The 20,124-nt window shown below is 39.6% G+C and overlaps 1 protein-coding gene and 1 long non-coding RNA gene across 2 annotated transcripts; both read left to right on the top strand.

Annotated features, from left to right (window-relative positions):
* Positions 1–266: 266 nt before the first annotated feature.
* On the top strand, positions 267–9,144 carry LOC120441955. Its single transcript, XR_005614416.1, has 4 exons — positions 267–533; positions 5,157–5,224; positions 7,529–7,912; positions 8,385–9,144. It is a non-coding gene; the product is annotated as an uncharacterized LOC120441955 (long non-coding RNA).
* A 1,159-nt stretch (positions 9,145–10,303) lies between these two features.
* Positions 10,304–18,894, top strand: LOC120441818 (transcription factor 7-like 2). Its single transcript, XM_039617265.1, has 15 exons — positions 10,304–10,420; positions 11,530–11,648; positions 14,765–15,127; positions 15,478–15,536; positions 15,634–15,895; positions 16,200–16,258; positions 16,356–16,617; positions 16,926–16,984; positions 17,080–17,141; positions 17,200–17,209; positions 17,342–17,498; positions 17,652–17,759; positions 17,855–17,897; positions 18,010–18,169; positions 18,771–18,894. Exons 2-15 carry the CDS (start codon positions 11,577–11,579, stop codon positions 18,892–18,894), a joined length of 1,800 nt encoding a protein of 599 aa, XP_039473199.1. The 5' UTR covers positions 10,304–10,420; positions 11,530–11,576.
* Positions 18,895–20,124: the final 1,230 nt, after the last annotated feature.

Here is a 20,124-nt window from a genome sequence, read left to right as displayed (position 1 = left end):
TGTCTGATATCATGTGACAGTTCTGTCTGATATCGGGCTGATATGGTGTTTTGAATGTGTATTTTTTGCTGAAAAAATTATGTTATATCTATTTTAGTAATAAATCATATTGATGAATACATTTTCTTTGTTTAAACATGTGCCATGGTGTGTTCTCCTTTTGTTTGTGACTTCTTGATTTTTTTTACTAATAAAAAAATACACTATAAATAACAATGTACAACACAACATTAGAATAGTTTGGGAGTATGCTTGTGCTATGAGGTCCCTGGTGCAGAACTGCTGGTGAACTGTTTTTTTATTTAGGAATAGGCAGAGCATTCTCTCTTCCTTCCTGTCTCTAATTATGTTTGGCGGCATTGATCATGTGACTCTTTTGAGACGAACCAAGCCTCGGCACAGAGTTTCTGAAGCAGTGCTGATTGTTTTGACACATGCGCCAGTTTCAGCTTCAAACGGACCATCACTACTTTAAGCTAAACTTTTCTACTTTTTGTTCATTCTTTCTTGGTGAGCCCGAAAGACCACTTGCTGTAAGTAGATGATTTCTGTCGTGTTAAGCTTACCCGCGATAGTTTTACATAACGGTTGAGAATTTTGTGTAAGAAACTTTGATGTGTGGAAAAACGGCCGCGACGTTAGCCCAGTAGCCTATCTATGGCATTTCCAATGTAACATTAGCATTGAGATAACCGCTAGATACCTGGGGCAAATAAGTGAAGGTTTCGGGATATCTTCATGTGTTTACGTGTGAGTACATGATAGGTCATGGCTCACTGTTTGATATTGTAAAAGCAAGTCAATTACAACAGAAATGTAACATTTTATTTTTCATTTCTGTATCACAGTTTTGCAGAACTTCTGATAGTAAATATCCAACATGTGCGTGCTGACTCCTGGATGTTGTGGGCCTGTTAAGCAATCTGTCAAGCTAGAAACCAGCTTTAAACTATAGTGAGGGCAGAATAGGCACATTGTGAGTGTGTATTTAGGGCAGCGCAATTTCATGCCGTGATTGTACACGTAATTTCTCCATTTCTATTATTGTTGTGCAGTATATTTATTTTTACTAATATTCTGTACATTTTTTTCCCTTAACAACACTGTGTGTAGACAAATTTCTATTATGTTGTTAGGTGTACATATCCTAGATTTTTATTAATATATGATTTAAATTGTACAGCCAGATGGCAAGTAAATGCACCACTATTTCCTTCTGATGTGCACTAACTGGTGTATGTTGTGAATGACAATAAAGTGGCTATTCTTCTTCTTCTAAAACGTGCTTATTTTAAATGGTAAATTCTTAGTGAGTCTGATGAATTTAAAATGCACTCACAGCATTTCTAGAGTATTTAAAGCACATGTAGTGTTCACTCACAAGTTTACTCACTGATGTTTACAAGGTTTGTTGTGTTTTTTAATGTAAAATAGAATAGTCCTTTAGCCAAGCTCATTAAATTATCATTAAGATCATTAATGCCACTGCATGTATCACTGAGATCAGACTTTGATGAATAAACTACTTCAGATGAAAAGTTTGTAATGTTTTATGAAATAAATCTACTGGATGGACTGATTAGCGTCTTTCATTATGAGCAGTAACATTAGAAATGATTGTCATTTAGTGTATCTAGATAAACTTTCCTGTATTAGATGGTAGGATTTCATAGCTTATGTTGCTCATGGATCATGTTATTTATTATTTTCCAAATTTAGATTTGTGGCTTCATTGAAAATGGCTTACCTCAGTTATAAAATACGTTTTGTCCACAACTAAACTCTTGTGTCACTCATGTGTGGTATGTGTGAGTGAATGGCCTATGGCCTGGGTGTGTGTGTGTGTGCGCATGGCTTGGCCTGGGACTTGGTCATGAAGACTGGGATTACCTCTCCCTATACCGCTCCCTGCTGGACGCTGCTGCCCCTCCCTGGGATATGGGTACTTGCTGGTATTGGGGGCGCATTGCTGGAAGTTCTGGCGTAGTCGCTCACCGCTCTCTTGGGGGTGGTAGGCTGGGGTGCCTACTTTTCAGTTTCCCTGCTATATGTTTCCAGTAGGGCTGCTCAATTAATCGAATTGTAATCTCGATTACGATCTGGGTTTTCAACGATCATTAAAAATGCCTGAGCCGATTATTAGCACCTCCCTCGTGCTTTACTCTCGCGCTGCTCCGTGTGGCAAATCGAGCGCACCTCTCTGCGTTTCGAACACGCGTCGCAACAATTAAGAGGACCCGAGGGAAGCTCGGAAAGCTAAGCAGAAGTTATTTGGAGAGGATAATGGCTGCTGAAGAAAGAATGCCGTTGGTTGAAAAGAGAGGTAAAACGACTTCAGTGGTGTGGAAACCAATGTTCCCTCTAAGCTGCGCACGTGCGCAATTGCGCACTGCTGGCACGGTCTCTGCGCACAGAAAATCTGCGTTGCGCACAAAAAAAATCTTACCTGAATTAAAATTAAAACTTTAACAATTCTGTTTTACAGTGTTAGTCAGTAAGTGACTGGCTGCTCCTGTATGGGATTAGAACGATGCCACCTTATCCTATAGTCCAGCCAATAATGCGATTCACATTCGTATATACGCAGCCAATCAACGTCGTTGACAGGCTATGACAGCGTCCTTATGTGCCGACACCGGTGTTTTAGCTAGCAAAGCGGCGTGGCTGATGTGCACAGTGTTGCCAACTTAGCGACTTTGTCGCTATATTTAGCGAGTTTTCAGACCCCCTAGCGACTTTTTTTCTTAAAAAAGTCGCTAAAAAAAGACGTGAAAGCACGTATCCCTTTTACTCTCAACAAGCAGCGGGTGCTGTAACGCAGTCAGTTCTTCTTTTACTCTTATGCTGTTTTGTGGATCACAAGGTTTAAAACTACTTATAAAACACACACACAAAGTAACTCCACCAGAGTGCCTATTTCGGTCACTTTTGCGGTCCAAGCCGGGTAAAGGAGCAGGGTTGGAATTGTGACATTAAAAAAACAATAATTGCTAAAAGAAATTTAATTTGTAGTTCTAAATAAACTCTAAATGCATTTAGGACGTTTTTTACTCACTTTATGTCTCTTCCACAATGTTATTTCTCTCTCCAACAACATAGGTTACAATTATATTAGCATGACCAATTATGCAAATTAGGTGATGACGTCATTTAGCGACTTCTAGCGACTTTTAGGACAACCAATAGCGATTTTCCTTACTGAGGAGTTGGCAACACTGGATGTGCAGTGAAGCCACATTAATGACAACGTGTACAACCATTGGAGATGTGAGCAGGACAGACGGAACAACTGACGGGAAAAGTGTGGACTTTATACCAGTTTTTAAATTGTGTCGATAAGCCACGTAAAACCAGAGTTATGATAAAAATATCTGCAATGTTTGGTTTTCTTCCTGAATACTATCGTTGTTTATATTTACTGCGGGAAGAAACGGTAAAAACGGCGTTTTATAAGGAAAACGCTCGAAAGCACTCTCCGCCTGTGAGCAAAAACAAAACCAAAAAACCCCCCACCCTTTCCTATTGGTCGAAAAAAGTACCGTGTCGACCAATCAAAAACTGATATGGCAACGTGGCATCTAGTTGTTAAGAAACGGGGGGAGGTTTTAGGAGTGACGGCGGTGCTTTGAGATGTGAGAGATTTGAGACGTTTAGCGCAAATCTTGTGTAGTTAGTGTGTAGTGTAGTCAATAGTTTTGTTGTGTGTGTATATACTATATACTATATAGTATATACTATATAATTAATTGCCCAACATTGGTCATTATATACTGTATTTTGCGGACAGAGAGTTATAGGACTCTCTCCCAGACCACAGAGTCATACTCATAATACAAGTCAGAGCTTTATGAAAAAAAAAGAAAGAAAGAAAGTTGTGAGTTCAAGTTATTTTTACTTCCAATAGTGTTAACATACTACACAGGTCATGAACAAGATTTTTTTAAATTTTCATTGTAAGTGGGCTAAAGCAGTTAATTAAAAGTAGTCTAACATAACTGTAAATGCTGTAATTTGATTATTTTAATAAACCATGTAACTTGGATGGATTAGATGCTGGCGTGACCACAGTGCACACGTCTGATGTCGCTCACAGTGGTCCAAGGGACCGCTCAGGGAGTTTGTGTGTTCGCTCAGACACATGAAATATTTGAGGGAACATTGGTGGAAACATTATGGGTTCGCGGAGTCAGACGTGGATCAAATATTGTGCAGTATTTTGAAGTTCACTAAACATAGATGTTTACATTTTCATTTATTTTTATATTGCAAACATTTCCACTGTAATCAGTATTTGCACACTATTTTATATTATTTTTTGACAATCTTTAAAGCCATTATTCAATACATTGTTATTGTTAAATAAATATCGTCAAATAATCGAGATCTCAATTTCAGTGAAAATAATCGTGATTATCGTTTTTGCCATAATCGAGCAGCCCTAGTTTCCAGTTTGTTTCACTCATGCCCTGCTCTGTGCTTATTTTGGTTTGGTTCCTGTGGAGCTCCTGTGTTTACCCTCTTCTGAGTTCTGCCTTTGGTTTGTTTTATGACGGTCAATATCTGTTAAAAAATTAGACTTGTAATTCCACCAAATTTGACACAACAGAAATCAAAAACAACAAATCATAAGTCATTTTTTATGTTTAGTATGTGGCCCCTAGTATTGGGAAATATTATACCAGATGATTGTGTGTGTTTTTTTTGTTTTGTTTTTTGTTTGTTTTTTGTTGTTGTTGTTGTTTTTGTTTGTTTTTATATATAACAGATGTAAAATGCAAGGCTCAGCAGATTGACTTTAATGCACCTTCTTAAACAGCAAGTTCTCTTTCTGTACTTCCTTCTTTCTAACATCGGCTGGGTGACACAGTTCACTGTGATTCTGTTAAAACTGTAAAATGATAAGACTCTACTTTGGCTTTTCTGTTAAGAAAACATTTCATTGCTTTTATTCAGTAACTCTTTAACTTTCTTTATCTTTCTTTTACTGCACTTACTGACTTATTGTTTTAAAGCAAAGCACAACAAGAAAAGAAAAAAAAGACATTCACGGCTGGACAAGGCACATTTTTATTATAAAACTGATTTAAGTACAGTGTTACAGCTCCATATGTGAAATGATCTGGGTTTGTTTTTTTGTTTTGTTTTGTTTTATCCAGGCAGTAGAGTAGTCGGTCTGTGAACATGGAGACAGTGAGCATCTTACTGATTGTCCTGTTTGTTTCAGGTGAGTATTTCAGTGTTTCAGAGTCATTATTAGAGTTATTTTACAACATGGAAAAAAAATAATAATAAAAAAAAAAATATATTAGTGCTGTCATCTCGTTAAAACAACATCAACGGCATAACCGCATTAACACGGCAGATCTCCGTTAGCAAGTTATCGCAGATCTCCCTGTGCGTGGGGCTGGATGGTGCTAACGCGTTAACGTGCTAAACACGTAAACCAACAATATAATAACCAATCCAAATCTTATATGCAGAAAATACAGGATTACGGAAATGAAATGAATACCACAGAATGTACATAAGGTGCAGTTGAAGTCTAGCAGTGTGAAGCAGTGTGACAGTTTGACTGTTTAGGAGGGAGATGGCGAAGGGAAAGAAACTGTTCCTGTGTTGGGTGGTCCTGTTCTGCAGGCTTCTATACCATCCGCCAGAGGGCAGCAGGTCAAAAAGTCTGTGTCCAGGGTGTGAGGGGTCTGTGATGATTTTCCCTCCCCATTTCCTGGTTCTTGAGAGGTGCAGGTCCTGGATGGAGGCAGGGGAGTGCCGGTGATCTTTTCTGCTGCCCGTACAGTTTGCTGCAGTCTGCACCTGTCCTGTTTAGTGGCTCTTCAATACCAGACTGTGATGGTCATTGAATCTGGGGTGGGGTGGGGGGGGTTGAGAGATGTGTTATGGGTCAATGTCTCTGTGGAGGAGTGGGCGAGGGTTGAGGCTCTGTCCGTCTCAAATCTGCAGTAGAATGTATTCAACTAGTCTGCCAGATCTTTGTTTACTTCAACAGGGGGTAGGGGGCGTCTGTAGTTGATGATGTCCCGCAGGCCCTTCCACACTGATGCAGTGTCATTGGCTGAGAGCTGTTCGTTCAGCTTCTGGGAGTAGATCCTTTTAGCCACTTTGATCTCCCTGGTCAGTGTGTTCCTGGCTTGCTTATACAGGGCCCTGTCACTGCTTCTGTAGGCCAATCAGTGCTGTCAAAGCAGTCCTACAGTTTTGACTACAGGCTTGGCACGTGTAAGTTGCTGCCTATAAACTGGAAGAAGATGGACCAGGCAGTGATCAGAATGTCCCAGGGCTGCCAAGGGGACAGAGCGATAGGCATCTTTTAAAGTGGTGTAACAGTGCTCCAGTGTGATGTTGTGGGGCAGTCTATATGCTGTCTATATTTAGGAAGTTCATGGTTTAGATTTGCTCTGTTAAAATCCCCAAGGACAATTGTAAAGTAATTGGAGAATTTTCTTTCCAGGGTGTTAATCTGGTCAGCTAGCTCTCACAGTGCGTTGTTCGCATTGACCTGAGGGGGGATGTAAACTCAGGCCAGGTTGAAGGAGGAAAAACTCCCGTGGTGAATAAAACGGTTTGCAGTTGATGAAAAAAAGTTTCCAGGTTCGGGCTGCAGTATTTCTGTAACACTGTGACATCAGTACACCAACCTTCATTAATGTAGAAGCAGACTCCACCACCCTTTGTTTTCCCTGAGAGCTCCATTTCGCAGTCCGCCCGGTGAAGTGAAGCCCGGCAGATTTAAGGCAGTGTCTGGGATTTGTTCACTGAGCCAGGTTTCAGTGAAGCAAAGGACAGCAGAGCGTGCAAAGTCCTTGTTAGTCCGGTTTAAAAGCAGTAGTTCGTCCACTTTGTTTGGAAGAGAGCGGACAATGGAGGGAAGAGCCGTGCAGAATCCCCACCGACCTAGTTTCACAAGCACGCCGACCCAAGTCCCCCGTCTGCGTCTCCTTCAACAGAGAGCCACTGTGCCTATGACTAAAATCTCCAAAAACCTTTTCTGGGTTTATGAAAAAAGGATAAGAACTATTTTGAGACGACTGCCTGATGTTTAGCAGTTGATCCGCGGAAAAAGTGATGTGGTCTGAGTGACCAAACGCGGAGAAAATAAACAAAAACAAGGAAAGTGTGAGAGAGCGCAGTACTGAGGCTGCTATCCGCGGCGCCATCTTGGATCCATTTTACATTATACATTACATTTATTTACAAAATGTTAACAACAGAGGAACAAAATATGTTTGTTGGCACTTTTAAGCATTACAATAGACAGTTTTTGAAACTCTGATTATGAAGATTTTCATCTTACATCCAAACAGCAGATGAATGAAATGTTCCTGTCATCTCGGGAATATCAGCTAAATGTTTCATTAAACAAGAAAATATTCAAATACAAAAATATTACCTCATTAACTAAAGGGAATACTTTGATCAGAGATGAGTTTTGTTTGGGAGTAGAAAAAAATGTAGTTAACTTGTTCAATATTATTATGTGAATGGATTAATCATTACACTTTATTTACAGGTGCTTTGGCTGATTATCAAGACTGGATAAAACTCTACATGACTGCCCCAAAGCAGCTGGAAGCATTGAGTGGATCTTGTTTGCAAATCCCATGTAGCTTCAGACCCAAAGAAGAACAGAAATTTAACAGAGCAAGAAAAATCTTTGGAGTATGGATTAAAAATAATGTTGACTTTGGCAAATATCCAAACAATGTGATCTTCAACAGTAGTGGAGCAGTTCGCATCTATCCAATGAGTATTACTGGGAACCTGAGTCAGAGAGACTGCACCACTCTGTTTTCTGATTTAACCACCACATACACAGAAACATACTTCTTCAGAGTAGAGAGAGAAACATTCAAGGCGACAGCTCAACAAGATCCTCTTCAAATAACAGTCAGAGGTAAAGAATGTTTCAGGTTTATTTCATAGCATAATAATAATTATATTAGGGCCGCATGCTGGTGCAGGGGGTATTTCTGTGTGGTGTTTGCATGTTTCCCGTGTGTTTGTGCGGTACTCCTGCTTTGTCTCACAGTCCAAAGACATGCAGGTAGTGGGGTTAACTTAGGTTAATTGGTGGTTTATTTTTTTTAATTGCTCATAGGTTTGAACGTGAGTGTGAATGGTTGTCTGTCTCTGTGTTAGCTCTGTGGCAGACTGGCGACCTGACCACAGCGTACCCCGCCTCTTGCCCTAAGACAACATCCCCCTGTCTCCCTATTTAGATAGGTGGAAGAGAGTGGATGATAGATAATTATACAGTATAGTAACACTCATTTAAAAACTCGCTCTCAATTGTTTAATTTTCTGGAAATGCATACTGTAGTGCTGTGCATGTGCCTGTTGTGCTGAATTTGTTTTGTCTTGTCTAGAGAGTGATGGAGCTAGAGGCAGATGAGTCATGAGCAGATTTTTGTGGATGAAGCTGGTTTTCACCTCACAAAGACAAGGAGACGTGGCAGGAACATTATTGGACACCGTGCCATAATCAACGTCCCAGGACAACGCGGTGGTAACATAACTATGTGTGCAGCTATACGTCAAAATGGTGGTGTTCACCATCATGCAACCCTGGGCCCATATAACACTGCACATATTATTACATTCCTGGACACCTTACATGACATGCTCACTAGTGTTCAGAGACCAGAGCAGACCAGTCATCATATGGGACAATGTTATTTTCCATAGGGCTGCTTTGGTCCGCAACTGGTTTACAGATCACCCACTCTTCACTGTACTCAACCTCCCCCCATACTCTCCATTCTTGAACCCAATTGAAGAGTTCTTCTCTGCCTGGCGCTGGAAGGTCTATGACCGTCATCCCCATCAACGCATAGCCCTTTTACAGGCAATGGAGGAGGCATGTGGGGATATTGACCAGGCATCATGTCAGGCCTGGATACGCCATTCCAGAAGATATTTTCCCTGGTGCCTTGGACTAGAGGACATTGCATGTGATGTAGACGAAATTTTGTGGCCGGACCCAGAGAGACGACACGATGTAGACTGATTTCTTTTTTTTCCTCAGTGAAATTACTATTTTGTTTGGACTTGGAAATAAACACTTGTGTTTGTTTTGATGTGTGTAAATAAACACCAGTACTTGAAGTTTGGATCATGTTTCCATGTTTACAGACCTATGACAAAAGTATGAGCTCAAACTGACATAGCCTACCTGGTGCACAGAGAAAGCAAAAGCCAGATGTGTTTTTTATTCATACCATCAGTGTGTAGTTGGTGCATTGTGTGCTTATTAATGTGATGCCTTGTGTTAACTGTTTGATACGAAAAAAACATTTTTGCAAAGGTGTGGAGAGTTAAGCAAAGGTTATTCGCTTTTACAAGGAAATTACAATGTTTTGTTGATTTTTGTGAAGGGTTTTCTTATTTGTGTGTAGAGTTCTGCATAAATAGCCAATAGTTACAAAAAATGTGCTTAAGCCATCAGAAAAAACTGTAAGTGCCATAGGAAAGTGTCATTGTCTCCGCCTCTGACGGGGTGTCCATCTGGAGCTGGGCAAGTTATTTTTTTAATTTACTTTATGAAAAATGAAGAAGTACACCAGTATTTTTGAGCTCATGAACTGATTTTTATCAGCAATACCTGGTCCTCACCACAACCAGACAGTCAGCACAAACGTGTGATTTACAGAATATAGAATCTATAGAATCTCAGATATCTATTATCAAGTATATTAGAAGTAATATTTTACCGTTCTTAAGCCAGGAAGGCGGACAGATAGCACAAACAGTATGTTTTAGTCTGATCGATTTAGTCTTTAGTCCTGTCTTCCAATGCTCACTCCCAACCCATGAGATTGCCACCCCTCCCTGAGCCCGGTGCTCCTGGAGGTGTCTCCCTGTTAAAAGGTAGAACTGTTGCCAAGTGCTTGCTTACAGGGCATTGTCTCTCTATTATTGTAGGGGCTTTACCTTAGAATATAAAGCTGTTGTTGTGACTTGGTGCTATATAATTAAAATTGAACTGAAATGAAATAGCTTCCCTGTCATCGTCTTGATGCATTCTCAATCATTTAAGTAAGTAAATCTCCAAAAGTTGATTCTGTTCATCTGGATGTAGTGTTTTCAGTGGGAGAAACATTTCATCACTCATCCAAGTGACTTCTTCAGTCTCAGCTGACTGCAGGTGTCCCCAATCTTATAAACAGTAGATTATTTACATTATTACATTATTATTTAGATTTAACATGACAGCTGACTGGGGTAACCTGAGACTGAGTATTACTATTTTTCTGTATTTAACTACTGCAATGCATTGTGGGAGCAAGAACCCTGAAAGGAGGGAAAAGTAAGTAAGTCCAGCCATTACGCTTCTTTCAGGCTTCATTTGGAACATTTGGATTTTGGACTTTGAAGCTGAAGAAACTGCCTTGATAATTCAGTGGTAAATATTAAAGCTTATATTTTTTAAATTAAAATAATGTTTTTCAAAAGACTCAGTGTTTTTTAGAAATAATTGTTAATTTATTTGTTAACTGGTGTGTATCCAGATAAGGCAGGAATATTTTACTGAGTCATTTTTCAAATAATGTTATTTAGATTTAACATGACATGAGCTTCTCATTTTTGTTAATTACATTTTTTTTTTTTTTTTTTTTTAAATTAAAATCATTTTTCGCTATGATAACATCAAAGGGTTTTAACAGCCCTTCAGTGGCTGGACCAGTTTTCATAAATACTATAGTTAGCCGTCTGCTTCTCTCTGGGTTTTACACAGCTGTGACAGGCAGCTAGCCAATTAGCTAAAGTTAGTAATGTAGATAACTGGGAAAGTAAAAACTTCATTGTTCTGTTGATGTATAGACAGTCAGAAATAGTTTTAGGACTCTAATAAGTCCTATAATAATATTATGTTTTACAGTTGCCTCTACAGAAGACTTTAAAGGGTTTCAGGCAAAGTTACACTAACTCTAGTTTTAGCCTCGGACCATCCTGGCTAGCTAACAAATGCTAATGTTAGCCTGTGAAATAAGCTGCTAACATAAAGACTTTTAGCTAGCTGACCAGCATAGACTAATTTGATGGTTAAAAGACTATAGTGGTGATATTATTAAAAGTTTAGTTTCACCTCAGCACATTTATCATTATGTCCATTTTGTAGCACATAAAAATGTTTAGTAAATATTTTTAGACAGACATGATCCAACTTTTCTTGAAAATGTTATTTATAGATCATTTCTAGTATATTTTTGTGACCATTGAGCTAATGTGATTAAATTATAACTATATCTTGATTAAAGTATAATACAGTGCTGGTGTGCAGGGGTGTTATATGCCTTGTGGGGATGCTGCTGACATATTGTAAATTGTTAAGTCTATATCAAGCTTTTAGCCTAATAATAAGCAGGGATATTTGTGTCTTTATTAAAAAAAATAAGATCCTTAGAGATTATTTGAAAAGTGGATTGATAGGTATCACTAAATGAAACACTCTAAACCTGCAATGGAAAAATATCCCTTATTTCACCTGTGATCACACACTTGCACGTGCAGAGCCAACAAAAGGAAACACTTTACTGAGTGAGAAAGGGAGATACAAGATGCTGATGGTGCAGTGCAGCTGGTGTCAGGAGAGGATGAAAAAGCCTGATCACCTTGTCTACAAAAGCAAGGTGAGTCTAATGTTGTCATTGATTTAGTTTGTGAAGGTTTGTGTGTTACTTCAATTATAAACTGCTTACATTGCAACAGAATGCTGTTATGTGTATGCAACTCTGCATTTATTTTAGGAAAATTAATAATGATAATCCGCAGCGGATCTAAACAAAACCAAAACTCTGTTCTTTCTTGCTGGCTTTCAATGGTAGGTGTACAAGTTCAGTTTATTTCAAGTCATTTTCCACCTCAATACTAAACTTTGTATTTTTATTCCTTTTATTGTAGCTTAAATGTAAACAACAGCAACAAAAAACAAACTTCTTAAAACTTATTTTTTTTCCTCAGAATAAATTTACCAGGCTCATTGGCTGAGATGGTGGAGCAAAACAGTATCACATTAACTGCTTAAGTTGCTGTATGAATTGAACAACTCTGAAAATCTAAGCAAAAGCTGAGTGTATTTCCTTTAACCTCCTAAGACCTGAACTCTTCCACGGCATGCATTTTTAATTTCTCTTTGATATTTGGACATATTGGGGCCTGATGAATGTAAAAACAAAGAATTACCAGATTTTTTTTTTTTTTACCTTATTTTTGTTTTTAAGAAAAATAAGAGCCACATGTGAGGATATTCGTTTAAAATTTTGTTAGAACAGTAGCAGTATAATGTCCTCGTAAGTGGATATCAGGCCCTTGTAGAGCAAAAGAGTATTTTGGTCTAAATAACCCAAAATGTGATGTCCACATATGTGGACGCCAGGTCCTAGGAGGTTAAAGCTCAGATGGAATTTGATGGACTACCATGCTACAATCAGGACTTTATCACACAGGTAAATGAAGAGTGGTGCCACTAGAAAGTGTGCACACAATTTCTCACTTCATGCTTGCTCTTCACGAAGCTCTGGTGTCACTTTGTAGTCACTTGTCTTATTATTGTCTAATTTGTCCTGATTTAGGGTCTGTGAGCACAAGCAGAGGTTTTTGCTTGGGAAGTAACCATGCCCTCTGTTTGAGAGAACATTTAATGGCTGTGAAATATGTCAAACTTTTCTCTTCTACTTTAACAGCCAAGAGCATTTTGAACACAGGGGACAAAAGGTGTGGATTGAGGATTTTGAACTATGGCGTTTAAGTGTTGTCACTGCTGAGGGTTCATGGACACAGATCCTTATTCACTTAGCTGATGTTGACAGTTTAAAAGTCTTCATCAGAACAAGCAATATAAAGTAAAATAAAAGAATATTTAACATTAAATGTACCAATGTTGTTGTGTACTACTTGTGCACAGATAATTTTAAGAAGTTTTCATTTAAAAGCAAATTGTGTATAAGGTTGTAATTGTATAGAAATGTGTGCTTAAGGATATACAAAAAAGTACATTTAATGGGCTAAAGTTAAAAGAATTGACTGTAAATAGTAATAGAAACTGAATTTTCACTTTTTCTATTCACAGAAAAAATCCATTAATGACACAGAAAATATACTGTGACTAAGAATAAGACGATTTTTCCATTTTACCATTTACAGAAAAGTCTTTCAACTTCTTTTAAAAATAAATAAATAAAAAAATGTACTGGCAGAAAATTACCAGGACATTTACTGTTTTTCTACAGAATTCTTTTTTACAGTGTAAAGCAACATCTGACAGCTGTTTCCTTCAATAACTGATGGACTTTTGCATATTGTAACAGAAATATTCAATACAGTCAAAACTGAAAACAAGCATGAACCTTTCTGAGCATGGTTTTGTCTCTCTGCTTATAATTTGGTTACTAAAGGAATAAGTACCCTGACATGTACTGTGGGCTCAGTCGGGGCCCAACATAATCTGCCCCAGAGTCCCTGAGAAGGCTGATCCAGCCATGATGATGACTGTAGATAAAGAGATGCTGGAAACAGGGAGGGCTGAAATGGAATGTTTTTGTTACCTGGTGACACAATGAAATTAAACAGTAACATTTTACATAACCTGACACACAGAGACAGGATCTTCACTGTGTGAACAAGTGCTTTTCAGAGCCTCAAAAGCAAACCTCAAAAGTACTTTTAAACAGCATTTTAAAATATTTAAGTGAACCATCGCTGAAAATTGTTGGTGAGTACTCATAGCATAGTTTTAAGGTCATCTGATACAGTGGAACATCTAAATTAAACACTTGACTCTTTAAGCCACACATTTAGTTTTTCAAAATCGATATTTTTCCTGTTTTAATGTGTCCCTCAACATGTAAACAAAGTCCACAAAGTAAAGTTTGAATTATTGAGCTACTGTGTGATTCAGCAGTGACCTAAGTAATTCACATCGTCGTAAAAAAAAAACAAAACAAGTATCGAATTAAAATTTAAACAAAAACTGCAATGGTATGATCAGAAAACTGTACTTTTAAAATATATCTGCAGTATTTAAATAAACCTGTAGGCAGTAACTTCCTTCATACAGCACACTCTTGGTACATTTGAATCAAACTTTGGGGTGAATTCATCTCAACAATGCATCATATTATATTAATTTATAACACGAATGCCTGTAAAACTTGAATCTGCAGAGCAACTTGTTACTACAGTTTTTTTTTTTTTTAAATTTCCTCTGCAGTACAGGTCAGCTTAATCAGGTTTTAAATCACAAAGCTATTATTTTAATATTGTAACTGGCTAAGCTGATGCAAAATTAAAACCCCTCAGTCAGCAAATTCAATGTTTGTACCTTGTTAGTGTTGTTGAATTGCAGATTCTTGTATATACATATATATGATATTTAAATCTTTTTGGTAAACAACTGAAACCTGTTCATTATATTATATATAACTGTGATTGTGAAACAGTGCATTATCTATTTAAACTGTTTGTCACAAAGTAAGAACAATATAAATGCAGTGAAGTCATGAGAGTTAACAGAGTTTGAGGTATTAATTAGTTTGTTAGTTTTTTGTATTTCTCAGTTTGGTTTGAACACTTTTAAATATCTTATCATCAGTAATTGTCATATTTTAATATGACATTTACTCTGACTTTAACTGTTAACTCACACCTTGTTCCCACATAATACTTGTCCTTAGTTTAGTTCGGTATTATATGAGATGTAAGAACGTAGTGTAAAAGGAACAAAACCTTTTATGAATGTGTGCCACAGGATCCCAGGCAGAAGCAGTTGTCATTTTTCAATCCCTCTGTCTCTAAAATGGACATCAGGGAGGAAAACAATCATATTTCAGAGACAATGCAGTCAGAAGAAGCGCCTTCCACTTCTGAAGATGCGGCAGTTGACATTCTGGGGCAAACATCCTACCCTCTGCCTCCCCCTCCTTTCCCCACTGGGATACCTGCCCCCCCTCAGCCAGCATCAGATCCTCAGACTGGAGGATTTGTTAGCAACATCCTCCCAGAACCAGCTCCTCCTGTGTATCAGCAGCTGGTTCCACTCATGGGCTCAGGACCAGCTCACCTCTACAGTCAGCCAGGGACAGATAGACAGGGACAGCTGAGACACCCAAAGGTAGTGACCGGTCTCATTAGAGTTTTATTGATAAAGATGCTAAAAACTGTTGTATGCTTTAGTCTACATGAAAGAAAAACAGTTTTATTTTACTCTAAAATCACTCTGCTCTCACCTTCCTTGTATTTCACCTTTGTATAAATGTGGTGTGAAGCTTTGCTGAACAGTAAACTTTGTCACTGCCAATGAAACATAATTCCAAAGAATAGTGCAGGAGAGCAAAGTCAAGCTATGTATGAATGTAGTTTATGCACATCTTCTCCTCCCACTGATCACTTCTTCCACCGAGTGAATAGATCATAGTATTGCAGCGTGTCTCATCATCTGTTGTGTGTTTTGTGTGTTTCAAGCATAATGTGCTCGGGATTCCAGACAACATGAGGCAGTACGTGCGTCCTGTTGGAGAACTGTATGTAAAACACACAAGCACACCAGTGTACACAGCTGCTGAACATCTGTATCTTCATAAACTCTGTTATCTTGTATCCGTCTCTGCATCTGTGTAGGCACGATGTGCCATTGTGGGATTTTGTCACTCCTCCTCCCCCATCCAACCCTCAACTTCCCCCTCCTTTCCCCACTGGAGCACCCGCTCAGTCAGCATTAGATCCTCAGACTGGAAGATTTCTTAGCTACACCCTCCTGGAACCAGCTCCTCCTGTGTCTCAGCAGCTGGTTCCACTCATTCTCACTAACACCGCCACAGTGCCAGCTCACCTCTACAGTCAGCCAGGGACAGATAGGCAGGGACAGCTGAGACACCCAGAGGTAGTGACAGGACTCATTAGAGTTTTATTGATAAAGATGTTTAAAAGTGTCGGACTCATCACTCTGCTCTCACCTTCCTTGTATTTCACCTTTGTATAAATGTGGTGTGAAGCTTTGCTGAACAGTAAACTTTGTCACTGCCAATGAAACATAATTCCAAAGAATAGCGCAGGAGAGCAAAGTCAAGCTATGTATGAATGTAGTTTTATGCACATCTTCTCCTCCCACTGATCACTTCTTCCACCGAGTGAATAGATCATAGTATTGCAGCTTGTCTCATCATCTGTTGTGTGTGTGTTTCAAGCATAACGTGCTCGGGATTCCAGACAACATGAGGCAGTACGTGCGTCCTGCTGGAGAACTGTACGTAAAACACACAAGCACACCAGTGTACACAGCTGCTGAACATCTGTATCTTCATAAACTCTTTTATCTTGTATCCGTCTCTGCATCTGTGTAGGCACGATGTGCCATTGTGGGATTTTGTCACTCCTCCTCCCCCATCCAACCCTCAACTTCCCACTCCTTTCCCCACTGGAGCACCCACTCAGTCAGCATTAGATCCTTGGACTGGAAGATTTCTTAGCCACACCCTCCTGGAACCAGCTCCTCCTGTGTCTCAGCAGCTGGTTCCACTCATTCTCACTAACACCGCCACAGTGCCAGATCACCTCTACAGTCAGCCAGGGACAGATAGGCAGGGACAGCTGAGACACCCAGAGGTAGAGACAGGACTCATTAGAGTTTTATTGATAAAGATGTTTAAAAGTGTCGGACTCATCACTCTGCTCTCACCTTCCTTGTATTATTTCACCTTTGTATAAAAGTGGTGTGAAGCTTTGCTGAACAGTAAACTTTGTCACTGCCAATGAACCATAATTCTAAAGAATAGCGCAGGAGAGCAAAGTCAAGCTATGTATGAATGTAGTTTATGCACATCTTCTCCTCCCACTGATCACTTCTTCCACCGAGTGAATAGATCATAGTATTGCAGCTTGTCTCATCATCTGTTGTGTGTGTGTGTTTCAAGCATAATGCGCTCGGGATTCCAGACAACATGAGGCAGTACGTGCGTCCTGTTGGAGAACTGTACGTAAAACACAAACACACCAGTGTACACAGCTGCTGAACATCTGTATCTTCATAAACTCTGTTATCTCGTAATCATCTCTGCATCTGTGTAGGCACGATGTTCCAGTCCGGGATTTTGTCGTTCCTGCTCCCCATCCAACATCTCCACTCCAAAGTAAGTTTCTCTGGTGCTTTGTGTCAGTGATCTCCAGATATCCGTCTTTGCTCTGCAGATGTTTTTGCGTGAATTATTTAATCAGCTTCCTTTAATGGTGCCTCCTTACATTCAGTTTCACAGCTTTACTATGTTTTGAACTACTTTCATCACAGCTGTACACAATGCTAATGCTCTGACTCTGTGTTTTATTCCTGTAGAAAAAGGAAATGTGAAGCCCGACAGTATGAGGACCGGCTGTACATAAAGAAACCACCAAACGCCTTCATGCTTTACCTGAAGGAGCAGAGGCCAAAGGTGATGGCGGAACTGAACATAACTGGCAGTGCAGCCATAAATGCAGTTGTGGGAAAGAGGGTAAGTGTGTAACTCTGAATATATTTATGCATCTGTTAATGCTTTATGCTCATTTTGTGCATGTGTACCAGCTGTCCTGTAGTTATGTGTAGTGTAGTGTAGCTGAGTATTTATCTATGCTGACAGTGTGTTCGCATGATTGTCTGTCTGCAGTGGAGGTCACTCTCAAAAGACCAACAAGCAAAATATTTTGATCAGGCTGAAACGGAGAGTTGCCGTCACGCCACAGAGCATCCAGACTGGTCCACCAAAGAAAACTACGTATGTCCAAAGTGCCAACATGCAGTTCATACATGTGCCTATCAGTGCACAGAGTTTGTATCAACTGATAAAAATTCTCATATTTTTGTTTTTAGGGCAAAAAGAGGAAGAGAACACGAAATCGCACCTCAAGCACAGGTGAGAGGAGATTTCTGGGAATTGCGACGTTTTTTTCATGTGAAATGTGACGTAAAGAAGACGAGAATCTGTTAACAAAAGAAGACTTACTGTGTTTTTGTTTGTGTTGCAGCATCTGCATCTGAACCTAAACAGGAAGCTCAACAGGCCAAGAGGCTTTGTGTGACGCCAGCTCAGACACAGCCGTCTTCTTCCTATTCAGTTGTGAAGGAGCCTCTCAAGCAGCCACAGAGACAGCCAACTGTTACCAACCTGCCTCACCAGCAGTCAGCGTGTGTGCAGCTGCAGAACACACAGACTACAGCTGATGCGCCTGTGTGTCAAGTAAATCCGGTCCTCCCAGCTTCTCATATGGATTTCTCTGCATCTGCATCACTGGCCTCCTCTGCACCCGTTCAGCTCCAGAAAGAGGCCCCTTTTGTCAGTGACACTAATGAAGCACTGCTGTCAGTGGTGGAACAGCTTGACCCCCTCCTCACTTCTGAGCAGTTTCAGCAGCCCTCCTCTCCACTCATTGGTCCTCAGTTAAGTCAGACCAGCCTTGCTTCTCCTGTATATTGTGCTCTATCCACATTATATGCCTCCCCTGACACATTCTTTAAAAACCAAAAAGAGCCTATTGGGTTCGCTGACATTCAGCATGACATGTGGCCAATCCTCCCTGTCACTCCACAGCCTGATACACTCTCCTGTTCTAATACTCCTAAATATAGTCCGATCAGCCCTGTTTCTCTGGAGAGTTCCTCTCCATCCAAATTGCTGGACTCTTTTGTTGCGCCCACTGAATGCCAGCCAATGTCTCCCGTCTTAAGCGAAACTGCAAAATATATGATGTCACTACTTAACGACCTCGAACCTGGGCCCTTTGCACAGCATCTACAGCCCTCCTCTCCTCAAGCAGGCTGGTCCTCACCAGAATCAGATCAGTCCTGTAGGCCCCCAAACCACAGCTTCCTTCAAACACTGTATTGAAGGTCTTAGCTCACTGCTTAATTAGCTCGAGGTTCCACCCTTTTCTGCAGAGCTTCAACAGTCCTGCAGCTCTCGCACAAAAATCTCTACTGGAACAGTCAAATTCAGAGTGAACTGAACTGAACTGGATACATTTTACAAACTCAAGCTATTGAACTGTCTTTTTCTTGTTTTCTTGTCCTTTCAATTTGTGTAAATAAAATAACAAAAAAAAAGTCTTTTAATTTTCTGAATTTGATGCTGAACACTAAAGCAAAAATTAAATACAGCAATAATAAATTAAATACAGCCATACAACACTGAACTTCTAGCAACATTCCTGGATGGTGTACAGGATGCTTTGCTTGATTAGAGAGATCGTGAGCAGGCAGAGCATCCCATATCACTTGGGCCAATGTGAGCTTTCACCGAGGTCCAAGAATCCGCAATTGGTTTCACAATGAGCAGCATTTTATCAATGTGTTTCTTCCACTGTACTCTCTGTTATGGAAATTTTAACAATGACCTGCAACACACCCAGTGAGCTTGATTTGATGTGGGTTTAATAAACACATTGCAATGTGGAGAGAGCATCCCAGTGAAACACCAGGACCATCTCTGAATTGTGGCCACTGCCCTTACATCTTATATACAGAGACACAGACAAAGAACATTCCTCAAACTCTTACATGTTGGCCCCTCTCACGGGGGTGCTATACCTCCTCCCGCACAGAGAGAATTATGACCTTGTTTTCTGCTTAGCCTTCACCTAAGGCTTTACATCCCTGATAAGCAGAAGAAGCCTCACTATCTGTTTAATGTCTCCCATTACAATGGCCTCACTGTGTTAACTTTCCACATGCATGTAAAGTAGTGGCAGGAGTGCTCTTATTATAGTAAAGTGAGAAAGGGATATTACTATAACTAATGTGATATAATTAAATATGTGATTAATATATGAAAAAAGAAATCTGCCACCACATTCCCACCCTTTGTGATACCACAATTAAGAATCACATAAAAACAATGGGGATTTCTTTTCTAACTACTAAACATAACATCAGCACAATTGTGTCCTCAAAGAAATTCCATGATGTGCATCCTCCCTATAATCAGAAGGAAAAAAACAAATTCACACTTTATGGTCATCTTCGCTCCATCTGAGTCTCCACCCTTTGTTTGAAGGATGGCAGTTATATCATAAAAGAAAACACAATATGAGATCATATACAGAAATGAAACCGCCTTCGTTGTTCATCTGCAAAAGAAAACTTCA

This window comes from Oreochromis aureus, linkage group 9, assembly GCF_013358895.1.
Source record: "Oreochromis aureus strain Israel breed Guangdong linkage group 9, ZZ_aureus, whole genome shotgun sequence".
NCBI lineage: Eukaryota > Metazoa > Chordata > Actinopteri > Cichliformes > Cichlidae > Oreochromis > Oreochromis aureus.
The sequence above is the reverse complement of the archived record's forward strand: the minus strand, read 5'-3'. Positions and strand labels throughout refer to the sequence as shown.

What these genes read in the sequence shown, in the direction of transcription:
- LOC120441818 (XM_039617265.1), top strand. Translation starts at nt 11,577, where the DNA reads ATGCTGATGGTGCAGTGCAGCTGGTGTCAGGAGAGGATGAAAAAGCCT. An exon ending in ACCTTGTCTACAAAAGCAAG is followed by an intron (nt 11,649 to 14,764) that starts GTGAGTCTAATG and finishes TGTGTGCCACAG; the next exon opens with GATCCCAGGCAGAAGCAGTT. An exon ending in GACAGCTGAGACACCCAAAG is followed by an intron (nt 15,128 to 15,477) that starts GTAGTGACCGGT and finishes GTGTGTTTCAAG; the next exon opens with CATAATGTGCTCGGGATTCC.